The following is a 12,689-nucleotide window of genomic DNA, read 5'->3' on the forward strand; positions in this document are numbered from 1 at the left end:
GGTGGAGCTTGACTCTGGCATCATGGCCGCCACCTTGGCTTTTGTTTTTACCCTACCCTGCGGACATCCCTGGCTCCCAGAGTGGTTCAGGCGTCCTTGACACCGTGCAGGTCTGTGTTGCAGCAACGAACGTGGGTCCTGCTGCAGCTTCTCCCCATCCTCTGGCATAACCGTCTTCTCTCTTTCTCTCCCGAAGGACAAATGTCATAGGATGAACCCTGCTGGACCATTCTTACTGTCTGTGATATCGTGTCTGGTGCGGCTCTCCTGGGGCTTTGATCCAGCTCCAAGTGCTTGCTCTGCCTTGGCCTCCGGGGTCCTCTACGGATCCTTTTCCCTCAAGGACCTCTTCCCCACTGTCTCCACCGGCTGCTCATGGACCCTGGAGAACCCCGATCCGACCAAATACTCCCTGTATCTCAAATTCAACCGGGAGGAGCAAGTCTGCACCCACTACTCTCCCATGGTGCTGCCGCTGGATCATTACCTCTCCAATGACACGTGCAGCCAGCCCAGAGCGACTGCCCTGCCCCAGGAGGGGGGAGAAGAAGAAGAGGAGGAGGTGGGCTTGGAGCTTTGCCAAGGAGGGGGGCCCTTTGCCTTTTTTCATTTCGACAAGAACTTTGTGCAGCTCTGCCTGGCTGAGGAGCCCGAAGCAGCCAGCCGCTTGCTGCCCCCCGAAGCCGTGGAGTTCCGCTTCGTAGAGGTCCTCCTGATCAATAACAACAATTCCAGCCAATTCACCTGCAGTGTCCTGTGCCGGTGGTTGGAGGACTGCCTTCGGCTGGGGACCAGCCAGCCCTGTGGCCTCTCACAAACAGGCTGCACCTGCCAGACACCCCGAACCCTGCCGGCTCCTCCCGAGGTCAACCAGACGCTCCCCAATGCCCTGACGCCCCCTGCAACCAGCAGCAGCAGAAGCAACTGCTGCGTGACCCAATTGCATTCTGGGAATGCGAATGATGTATATGCTCCAGAGATTAAGCACGGTAAGGGGCGGTGGAGCGGAGGTGGTTGGTTGACACTCTGCAACGGCCATTTGGCTGTTGTGATTTTTCCTAGAGAAGATTGCTCGCTAAATATTTGCATGTGAGATTCTCCTTTGGATAAATGCCCCGATTCATCCCTATGACTAATTTTGTATAGAGACAACGTGGGTTGGGGTCACCTTATACAAAAGAACTCACCCTTCCAATGTGTCCTCTTCTCTCTCTTTCCTTCTGGAGTTTTCTCTGCTTTCTGCTTCTCATATCGCTTGGTCTTGTCCTCAACCAGCATTTTTGCTGCTTTCCTCTTCGTAGATCAGGTTTCACCAGTTTGGCATTCTCTGAAAATAACTGATTGGCCTCTCTTTCTAGGGTCCTCCTTTTTTTGTCTCTTTTCCTCTCCCTTCACCCTCCTGGCAGTCACATTTATTTTTCTAAAGCGCTTGAGCTTCATCTAGAATGCTCAAATACCATGTCTTGTGTAAGAGAAGGGACCCAGATGTAGCTTTTAAATCATGATTTGTGCAAAACTTGAGTTTTTCTTTCATATTGCATTACAGGGAGAAGGGGTCATCAGGTGCTATCTGTATGAAGTAAGGGTAGGGAGCAAACTGATTTGTATTCTGTTGTGCGCTTAACTCATTTTCATTTCACAAACGGTTATACAAATTAGAATAGGGCTCTCTCTCCTGTGAGATGAAGTCTTATGATCTGATTTGTTCTCCAGGGTGGACAAAAGTGGGCCATTACATTAGGGGCCGGTACCCCAAAATATGTATATTTATGAATATAATGCAAAAAAACCCCACAACCCTTTCTAAAATGCATTTACGAGCAATGCATATGTTTGATGGATGTGGATTTTCATCTGTCTGTCTGTCTCTTTGTCTGCCAATGTCTGTGGGATGTAGTTGGAATCAATTATAGAGAACTGAAAATAAAGACACTGTGGTTTCCAGATGTAGCTGCAAAATATCCACCTTCCTTCGCCCTACCTTGCCTTCTGGAGCCTCTCTGCTTCCTGCTTCTCTTGGTCACCTCAAGCAGCTCTTCTGCTGTCCTCCTCTCCTTAGATCAAGTTTCATCAGTCTGGCATTCCCTAGAAATTTTAGATTGGATGCTCCATCAACTCTTGCAGCTGGGAGGAGCCTATGGGAGGAGGATCTGAGGAAGGGAACGCTGCCCTGGGCATCCACAGAGAAGGAACAAGGGGAGCATGAAGAGACATGCCTCACAGTTCAGACTCTACTCTTAATACTTAGTGCAGCATTGGGACACAAGTATGAAAGGGTGAAGCTTGCACTGTGATGTCACAATGCACATTTCATCATTTTGGTATTGTGGATGAGTGTGTGGGGTGCTGTCGAGGAGATGCAGTTTCTAGAAAGGGCAAAAATGGATTGCATTTCTGGGGGTCTCCAACCAGCTTGGAGAATTCAGTAACGGTCAATGGTTCATTGCAAGTTTACGAGAATTTTGGCAGATTTCCTTTAGGCCAAGAGAGTAAAAGAATAAGTGTAAATGAATGAATGAATGTGGTTTTCCTTCCCCCCTTTCCCCCAGTCTTTTAATGCATATGTGTTTTTATTATGCCTTTGTGTCAGTTTTGACTCTGGCAGCTGCCTGAACCAGTCCCACAGTTTTCTTGGCAAGATTTTCAGAAGTGGCTTGACATTGCCTCCTTCCTAGGGCTAAGTGACTGGCTCAAAGAAACCCAGCCCAAGACAAGACTAGAACTTACAGTCTCTGGGTTTCCAGCCTGGTGCTTTAACCACAACACCGAACTAGCATTCATGTGTTTATATTAGCTGTCTGCAATTTGTTGTGCTTTATTATTGTGGGTTAATCATTGTTATTTTGCTATTTCTACACCATGCTGGAATGGTTACATGGGAAGGGATCCAGAATGTATGTTACTGAAATAATAAAAAATAAAGAATACATTTAGGGATGTAAAATAATTTTGTCCCATATTTCCATGGAAACAGATTTGTAAGTTGTTGGTCTCCAAGGAATCTATGATGGGACAAATGCCAGCTGGAAAGTCTGGTTAGTGTTTTTCCTTGACCCAGTAAGAAAACAACTTTACCGAGCAGCTTAGTAATTTTGCATACTTTCTTAAAAGTGTGTGATGTGACCAAGGGATCTTGTTTCAGCTTTGTTTAACCTTTATGCGCATTTACAACACCAGCAGGCCCTTTGCAGATTTTTTCCCACAGTGCTGCCTAGAAAGACTTTTATTGTACAGCCATTCCAGGAAGCCCCAGAGCCGAAGAAAAGACTAGCAGAATCTGTGATACTGTTGTAAGCAATCCTGGTTTTTTAAATGGTAAAAACTTTGGAAGTGATTCATGCTAAACATCCAAGGAAACCTCTTCATGGAAGGAGGTGCTCCTCAGAGGACCAGCACCTTGGAAGCTGGGGATGTCCCTTCACTTAGACATTGTAGGAGGAGGACCATGGTAGCCAAAAAACAGGGGTCTGATAGCACCATTCCTGGGAAACAGTTATTATTAAAAGGCATCAGCTGAAGCCAGAGGAGCTCATGAAAGCGTATGGCTTTGAACAAAACTCCTGAATTCTTCTGATCCTTTCCTTAAAAGTACTGAAGCCAAGAGTTGGACTACAATCCATGAGGGAAGGTGAGGGTGGGATCTTGCATTGCAGATCCTGCAATGAGCAACTGTAAGGATTGGCCAGTCCCTCAAGGTCCCTTTCTGAGAATCTTAAGAGTCCTGTTCTTGCCTTGTGGTGGTGGTGTTACCAGTCCTTGAACACAAGTTCATTTTTCAAGGTAAGAAGCTGATGCTTCTTGAAGTAGCTATGGGCTGAGTCATTCCTAGGCCCTCCCTGTCGATCGTCTTGCTGGTGAGGGACCAGTGAACATGAGACCTTTTCTTGCTCTGCGTTGGTGAAGAGGAAGAAAACAATTTATGAAGAAAATAAGCCCTTTTCCTGTGGCAAATTATCTTGACTGTGACAGTCCAGGTGCTTGCTATTCCAAGCCAGAATACAAAGGAACTTATATAAGAGAATATAAAGAACCTTCCAGGCTATTAAACAGGTGGAATGAGGCCATTTGCTTGGTGAAGGATGGACAGCACATGCAGAACGCAGAATTAAACCTTTTCTTCCTGGGCCAGGCATGCTTTCTGGACTGCTGTTTTGATGATTCTTCTAGCACTGGCAGATAATTTCTTGTGAAGAGATTAATCTTCTGCTTCCCCACCACCATCTCATTTGGATTCATGTCTTCCACATCAACATGATCGTGCCAAGCTACCAAGCCCTCTGGCCATGCAGGTCCCCTGAGAGACTTCAGCTCTTTCAAATGACCTTCTATAAATCTTTTTTGTTATGTGTACTGGGCAAATTCCATTTAAGGGATTCCAATATTGACTCAGAAGAATATGTGGATCAGAATTTAGTTCGTTGGCATTTTTCTAACTTCCCAAATTTTCCATCACAGTTTTCATTTTTTTAAAAAGATATGTTAAAGAGATGCATATGTAAATGTGGGCTTTCCAAAGGTGTTTAAAAAGAAAAGCAAAACTGACAGCTTTATGCAGTGATTTGATGGGAAGGATTTATACTCCTATGTAAAAACTAGCCTGAGAAATATTGGCTTGCTTAACCTATAGAGCAGTGTTTTTCAAACTTGGCAACTTTATGATGTGTGGACCTCAATTCCCAGAATTCCCTGGCCAGCCTTGGAATGGAGAACTTTGTAGAATATCAGTTAGTTGGGACTGGCTTCTTTCTCCTTCCCTTTGCAGCTTCTTGTAATGATTGCCTAATCTAAAACACCATCAGACTCATAAGTAGGAATTCAAAGATATCTGATTTATTAAAGAACAGCATGCAGGATCACAAAGAAAGCTGAGAATGATGAAAGCGCACCAAATGCAAACTAAAAACCCTTGGTGCAAATGAAATCCCTCCCTCCATAGAATCTTCCCACATTCACAATCCCAGGTGCTCCTAACGGTTTCTGATGGTCTGTGGGAAAAATCCTTGGACAGAGAAAATAACCCAAACACATTCCATTGTACTGATTTCACATACAGAGCTTGGTACAAGGTCTCACAGCAGCTCCCTCCCAAACAGAAATGTGCGTCAGCGCCATGGCATATGAAACATTATGATGTATAAACTACATTGAATCAGTGAACATGACATGCTGCCCCCCAAAAACAAAGATTACATTAAACAGCAGGCTTTAAAGGATAACCAAGGTGGAAACAGTTAACTAAACGAGGAGTGTTAACATGGTGGGCAGACACCCATTCAGGATGAAGAAAGTGTTTCCATTGGACCAGGTACTGCAGGGTGCCATGAAGCTTGTGAGAATCAACGATGTCCTTGACTTCAAAGTGTTGTTGGCCATCAATCATAATTGGAGCAGGAGGAGGAGGTTGAGGGTGCCAACGCGGCGAGTGGTACACAGGCTTAAGCAAGCTGCAATGGAAAACAGGGTGCAAGCATTTGAAATTGTGAGGCAGGTCCAATTTAACAGTAACTGGATTGATAATTTGAACAACAGGAAAAGGACCAATAAATTTGGGAGCAAGTTTTTTAGAAGGTTGAGGTGATTTGATACATTTAGTAGATAGATACACCTGATCCCCAACTTTGAAGTCGTGTTGTAAAGAATGATGCTTATCAGCTTGAGACTTGTAAGCAGCCTGGGCATCAGCCAAAGCTTGTTGAATTACTGGCCAGGAATCAGACAGCTTAACAACCCAGTCAGATGCAGAACATGTGTGGGAAGGTGGCTGTGGCAGTTCAGGGATGGGAACAAAGTCGTGACCAGAAACCACACGAAAAGGGGTTTGGCCAGTACTTTGATGGACAGCATTGTTGTAAGCCACTTCAGCAAAAGGTAACAACTCCACCCAATCGTCCTGATGGTAGTTAATGTATGCTCTAAGAAACTGTTCAAGAGTGGAATTTAAAATCTCAGTAGAACCGTCAGTCTGTGGATGGGACGATGTGGACAGTGCTTGTTTAGTGCCAATCAATTTTAAAAATGATTTCCAAAATTGGGAAGTAAACTGTGTGCCGCGATCAGAGATTAAATGGGAGGGGCTACCGTGGAGGCAGTAGATGTGGTGGAGAAATAGGCGCACTAATTGTGGGGCTGACGGGATGGATGCACATGGAATGAAATGAGCTTGTTTAGAGAAAAAGTCTTTTACAACCCAAATGACAGTTTTCTTCTGACTGGGAGGTAGGTCCACAATGAAATCCATAGAAATCTCATCCCAGGGGTGGGACAGGCTGGCCACTGGCTGTAGAAGCCCCTGTGGTTTCCCTCCTTTTCGTTTTGATATGGCACAAACAGGACAGGAAGCAACATAGTCTTTTACATCACATCTTAAGGTTGGCCACCAAAATTGACAGCAAACCAAATGCAAGGTTTTGACAAAACCAAAGTGTCCAGCAAGTTTGTCATCATGGGAACGCTGCAAAACATCAGCTCTTAAAGTTTCAGGCACATAAAGGCGATGTTCCACCCACGCCAGACCGTTTTCAAAAGAAACATTGTCTCTATTAGCTAGCAACCAAGTGTCAGATTTCAGCGCCTGGAGAAAGTCCTTCTGTAACTGACAAGGAACTTGCACTTTCCGCTCCCCAGACGGAGCTGGGGGTGGGGTTGCCTGCTCACGGGTCTGGCTCCGGGTGACGGCAACCAAGCCCAGTTGTGGTTCAGTGAGAACAGTCCCAACCACATCTGCTACTTGGTCAAGGTCCTGAGGTAAACATGACAAAGCATCGGCCAGAAAGTTTTTCTTTCCCAGAATAAATTTTAACTGGAAGTTAAAGTGACTGAAAAATTGAGCCCAGCAAATTTGTTTAGGGCTGAGACGTCGTGGGGTGTGGAGGGCTTCCAAATTCCTGTGATCGGTCCAAACCTCAAAAGGGCATTTAGCACCTTCCAGGAGGTGATGCCAGGCTTCCAAAGCGGCTTTTACAGCAAAAGCCTCCTTTTCCCAAACATGCCAATGGCGTTCTGTTTCAGAAAATTTCTGGATAGATAAGCGCAGGGTTTTAAGCGATTTTCTGAATCTCTTTGTAACAAAATAGCCCTGATAGAGGAGTCAGAAGCATCAGCTTGGACCACAAAGGGGCGCTCAGGATCAGGGTGCTGTAGAATAGGTTCAGCAGTGAAAAGGGTTTTTAATTTCTCAAATGCTGCCTGGCATTCAGGCGTCCAAGTCAGCACTGCCCCAGGGCTTTTTACTTTGCGTGTCTCCCCCAAGCCCTTGGTACAGAGTAAATCAGTGAGGGGCAGAGCAATCTCAGCGAACCCCTGGATAAATTGCCGATAGAAAATTGAAGCACTGCCCTTCCAACCCCCACTCGTGCAACTATCTCTGCTGTAGGAGCATGGTAAAATCCATCTGCAAAAGTCACAGTTCTGTGCTCCCAGTTTATATAGGGGCTTCGATAGGTCAACCATGGGATCCCCAGGATTACCAACAGATTGCCAACAGGTGCTACCCTAGGAAACTTTGTAATTGCCTCCGGGTGCGGGGGCATTCCCAACTTAGAATCACCTGAATTTTTGCAGGGTCCATTTCTGTGCAGACACTCGATAGCCCAGATAGTCAAGTTGGGTTTTGTGAAACTCACATTTGGAAAGTTTGGCATAGACTCTGGCATCCCTAAGCTTGTGTAACACCTGTCTGAGGAGGTGTTCGTGTTCCTCCTCAGTTTCAGTGTAAATGAGGACATCATCTAAATAAACCAGAACCCCTTTAAACAAATAATCATGTAATACTTCATTAATCAATTGCATGAAGACTCCGGGCACCCCCACCAACCCAAAAGGCAGGACTTTGTATTGAAATGACCCTAGTGGGCAATTAAAAGCAGTTTTCCACTCATCCCCAGCTTTTATGCAAATGCGGAAGTAGGCTTCGTGAAGATCGAGCTTGGAGAAAATCTTGCCCTTTGACAAATGAGCTAACATGTCCTTCATGAGAGGTAGAGGGTACTTGTTGACAATAGAGATGGAATTTAACCCTCAATAGTCCATACAGAGTTGAAGCGTGCCATCTTTCTTTTCCCGGAATAACACAGGAGCCCCAACTGGGGAATTAGCAGGTTCAATAAACCCCCTTGACAGATTTTTGTCAATAAAGTCCTGTAATGCCTCGAGTTCCTTCTGAGTCATTGGATAAATTTTTTGCTTGGGCAATTGAGTGTTGGGAACCAATTCTATTGCACAGTCAGTTTTCCGGGGGGGGGGGCGGTAACTGATCTGCCTCCATCTCCCCAAATATGTCTGCAAAGTCTTGGTATCGATCGGGCAAGCCTTCTAAATGTGGCAAGTCAGGGCGTGGCGTGGCGATCGCAGCCCTTCCAACCCCCACTCGTGCAACTATCTCTGCTGTAGGAGCTTGGTAAAATCCATCTGCAAAAGTCACAGTTCTGTGCTCCCAGTTTATATAGGGGCTTCAATAGGTCAACCATGGGATCCCCAGGATTACCAAGGGATTGCCAACAGGTGCTACCATGAATTTCAAAGTCTCACGGTGACTGCCCATTTGCATTGCCACAGTTCCAGTGAAATGGGTTGCGCCCCCCGCTCCCCCCCACACTGTTGAGCCATCCAACTGTGTGAAGATCAAAGGATGTTGGAGGGGGAAACTAGGCAGGTCCAGAGCAGCAACCAGATCAGGGTGAATTAAACACCTGGAACATCCAGAATCAACTAAAGCCCAGACCTCTGTAGTTTTTGTGCCGGAACCCAATTTCACTTTTACTGCTAAAGTGGGACAGTCAGCACTCACCATAGCATCTTCATGCCCATCCTCTTCCACCTGCCCGCTGGCGCCCTTCATGGCAGGTGGCTGGCGTTTCCTGCTGGCTCCTTAGAGTCGTCTTCAGCCTCTCCCGAGATGTATATTACTTCTTCAGCATCGGCTGTCCCTTTGGCTGTTGTCATTTGCCACAAGGGGTGGGGGCAATTTGGCCGGCGGCTTCCCCGCTTGATCTCCAGCCTTGGCTTTTGGGCAATCAGCTGCTCGATGGCCCTCCTTTCCGCATCGGAGACACTGACCCCTCGTGTAGCGCCAATCTGTCTCCTCATCCCAGGCTCTATAGCTTGGCCGGGCAGCAGTCACAGCACTTCAGGGTCCCCTCATGGTGGTGGGTGGTTTTTCAGATTTTCTAGTTTGTATGAAGGTATGCTGAGCCTGCTCAGCCTTTCCTGCCAGACAGATCCAGTGGTACAGTGACTTGGGGTCGTCTCTACACAATGCCCATCGTAGGATGTCCCGGTTGAGTCCCTCTTTAAAACACTCTATTAGAGTGGACTCAGACTAGTCTGTGATTTTCCCAGCCAGAGCTTTAAACTCTAGGGCATAATCAGCTACTGACATTTGGCCCTGGGTAAGATCCTTCAGCGTCTTCTTAGCTCTTGCCTTGGCCAGAGGATCTTCAAAATGCAGCTTTAATGCCCACATGAAATCATCGAAATAATCAAGTGCAGGGGAGTCAGCATCACTTAATTGAACATACCAGTCAGCCTCTCGACCCTTCAACTTGGTGGCAATGGCAGTTATCTTAGCCTCTTCGGAAGGGAAGCATGCCCCAAATTGCCTCATATAACTTTTAGCATTTGTTAAAAAAAAAGATAACTTTGTTGGATCCCCTTCGAATTTGACAGAAAAGTCTCTCACTCCGCCTCTGGTTGGAGTGGGACCAGCAGGCACTTGAGTGGTTTGGCCCCAGGTTACAGTAGCTTTCCCCTTACGGGGTGGGGATACTGATGGCCGGGCTCCGCGGGGTGGAGATTCATCCCGGAGCCGTCTCCAGCCCCGCTCTGCTGGCGGTCTGGATGGGAGGATGGGGGATGGTTGCGGGAAGCTGGGATCTCCTCTGCGTCTCCCCTGCCCCTCCAATGACAAAGACAGGTTTTTCAACATGGACTCCATCGATTCTATTTTGGCTTCCACCACTCTTAGTCTCTCAGGGGTTCGAGAGTCCCCTCTCCTTCGCACGCCCGGTTTCCTCTCAGTTGACACCGTAGTAGATTCTTTGTCTGGGGTTAGCGGGAACTGATACTTCCAGGACTCCCCCGACATCCTTGGTTGGGGTTCCCCCACCTCATCCAAGGTGATCAACTCTGCGAGTAATTCGCTGGGTGCCTGTTGCTTTGGCTCTTCCCCATTGTCAGATTCCTCTGCATCAGAATTGGAACTTGATTCATTCCTTGACAGGTCTCGGGATTCTGAAGATTCTGGGGTGAGATTCAGTTCTCCGCTCTTGACCGTCGACTCGGGCATCACGCTAGCTGTCTCCTCGAGTCCCCCGGCCGTAGATTTTGACTCAGCCACCGTTAACCATTTTCCCTCACAAGAAACTGATCTTGGTAGGAGCTAACGGTACAACTTTGGGGATTCTCAGCTTTACGTAATGGTTGCCTATTCTAAAACACCATCAGATTCATGAGCAGGATCACAAAGATATCTGATTTATTAAAGAACAGTAAGCAGAATCACAGAGAAAGCTGAGAATGATGAAAGTACGCCAAATGCAAACTAAAAACCCTCAGTGCAAATGAAATCCCTCCCCCCATAGAATCTTCCCAAGCTCACACTCCCAGGTGCTCCTAACGGTTTCTGATGGTCTGCGGGAAAAGGCCTTGAACAGAGCACAGAACCCAAACACATCCCATTCTCCTGATTTCACATACAGAGCTTGGTACAAGGTCTCACAGCAGCTCCCTCCCAAACAGAAATGTGCATCAGCGCCATGGCATGGGAAACGTTACGATGTATAAACTACATTGAATCAGCGAACATGACACTTCTCTTTCCCTCTCCTTCCCCATCTCATCCTCTCCAACATTTCAGAGATTGGAAAATTGAAAGGCAGACTTTGCCATGAGTAACAATTGCTATGGATGTTCAGAGGTACACTTGGAGAGATATTTCCATTGCTTATTGGACCAACAAATGTACAGCTGGCTTACAGTTTCTGAGAGTGGGTGTTGCAATTCCTGAAAGAAAGGTGTGGGGGAGACAGCGGGTGGCCAGTTGGACGACCAGTTTCCCATGTTTCCCTAACTTTCTCAGGATGCCTCTTGCTGGCTGACTGGCTTTCGAAACCACCATCTTCCCGGGTAGAAAATGCCATCTATGAAGAGTATTCTACTGAAGTCTATCTGAGAAGATTGTATGAAATTAACTTGTTGGGGGAAAGACAGCTCATAAGAGATGTTATCCTTGGTGGACAGATGGAAGGAAGGGGGCAGTCCATGTGCAAAAGAAGCGAAGTCCGCTCAGCTCAAAGGTCAGCTTCAATTGCAAACAATGTTGTGCAGCCCTCACGGTCTAAGTGTCCTGTCCTCCCAGTGAATTGCATGGAAGGTGAGGGGTGAACTTTCTCATCCTTCCATGCTGCAAGCCTGCAGGTAATTTGCAACCACTGAATTGCTTTCTAAGGGCAGTATCTCAAACTCTCTGTTACCTTCCTCAAATTATGTTTGACATTCAATTAAAACCCCAAGGCACCTGGACATAAAATGTTAGTGTAGCTGGGTAGCTGAGAGGATAATGTGTTTTTTCATTTGCAGAGTCATCACACACCGGGCCCAGGGGGAATTGGACTCATCCGTGAGAACTCATTGACTGCAGCCAAGAAAGGGGTTTGTGGGGGGCAGAGGAGTCAGGTGGAGCCTAAGCAGGATGGAAACGTTGCCTGAGCCATAAGGAAGGTATTTTGGCCTTCAGCAATATTAGAAGATTGCTGATGGTCATATTTATGTCTTGCAACTACTTCCTTCTGAGAGGCCAAGGTGGTGTAGACAACCTAGGTGAAAGTATGGTTTCAAAACAAGTTCCTAGATGGATTCTTACATCTTAGCTTCTATTTTTTTTTCCCAGTGGTTTTGCTTACAAAATTGCTATTCTCAGGGCAGGATGTCATTTTGCATCGAATTCGTTCTTCCCACCCTGCTGAGTTTTGGCATCTGCAAGAGCTGGTTTCCAGACTGATAAAGATGCAGGAGATTGCTGTTATGCAGACAACCAGTTGCCGGCCTCCTTTTTATCAGTGCACAGAAATCTGATAGAAAATCAGAACTTCTCCACCCTAATGGCTATATTTGGATGTATTCCAAATGGGAAATAGTTTGGTTGCTGGAATTCCTGAATCTTGCTAGAGAGACTTGGCAAGAAGCACTTTCAGTTTTGGGCAGCTGCAGAAGAACCTGACAGCACCTTCATATGGAAGGAGATAATTCTGCAGCTTAGCTGAAGTGTCTCTCTCCCCCTCCCCCTGCCCCATTTCCTTTCAGTTATAAAAAAAGATATTGTTTTCAGATTTTCTTTAAAGAAGAGGAAGAAACTAGGTGACCTTCTTGTGGTTAGAGCATGCTGATTGTGCCCTTTATTCAGTTGTGAGTTGTTTAAAATCTCACTGTGTGTATCCTGTTCCTAGTTACCTTCAAGATCACTTGCTCCAGAATACATCTGCCTGTCCTATAAGATCTGGGAGGGTGGTCTTGCTGAGAAGTTCCACCTGCAGAGACCTCATAGAGACTTCTCCATGTGGACCACTCCTCTTAAGGGACCACTCCTCTACTTTTGCAGTGAAATTAAAACTTGGTTGTGGGAGAGAGCATTTGGGGAATGTTAAGTTTGGGACCCACCCCTTTTGGATTGTGCCATTGTGGTTTATTTTGCTTTC

At 46.4% G+C, this 12,689-nt stretch overlaps 1 protein-coding gene across 1 annotated transcript in view; it reads left to right on the plus strand.

Annotated features, from left to right (window-relative positions):
- The first annotated feature begins 211 nt into the window (after positions 1-211).
- The window catches only part of ADGRB2 (adhesion G protein-coupled receptor B2), a 158,363-nt gene continuing 145,885 nt past the window's right edge, over positions 212-12,689 (plus strand). Inside the window, 1 exon segment of the mRNA XM_063312278.1 lies at positions 212-989. Coding sequence (XP_063168348.1) covers positions 212-989 — 778 coding nt within the window.

The sequence above is a fragment of the Candoia aspera genome, chromosome 10, assembly GCF_035149785.1.
Source record: "Candoia aspera isolate rCanAsp1 chromosome 10, rCanAsp1.hap2, whole genome shotgun sequence".
Classification (NCBI taxonomy): Eukaryota; Metazoa; Chordata; class Lepidosauria; order Squamata; family Boidae; genus Candoia; species Candoia aspera.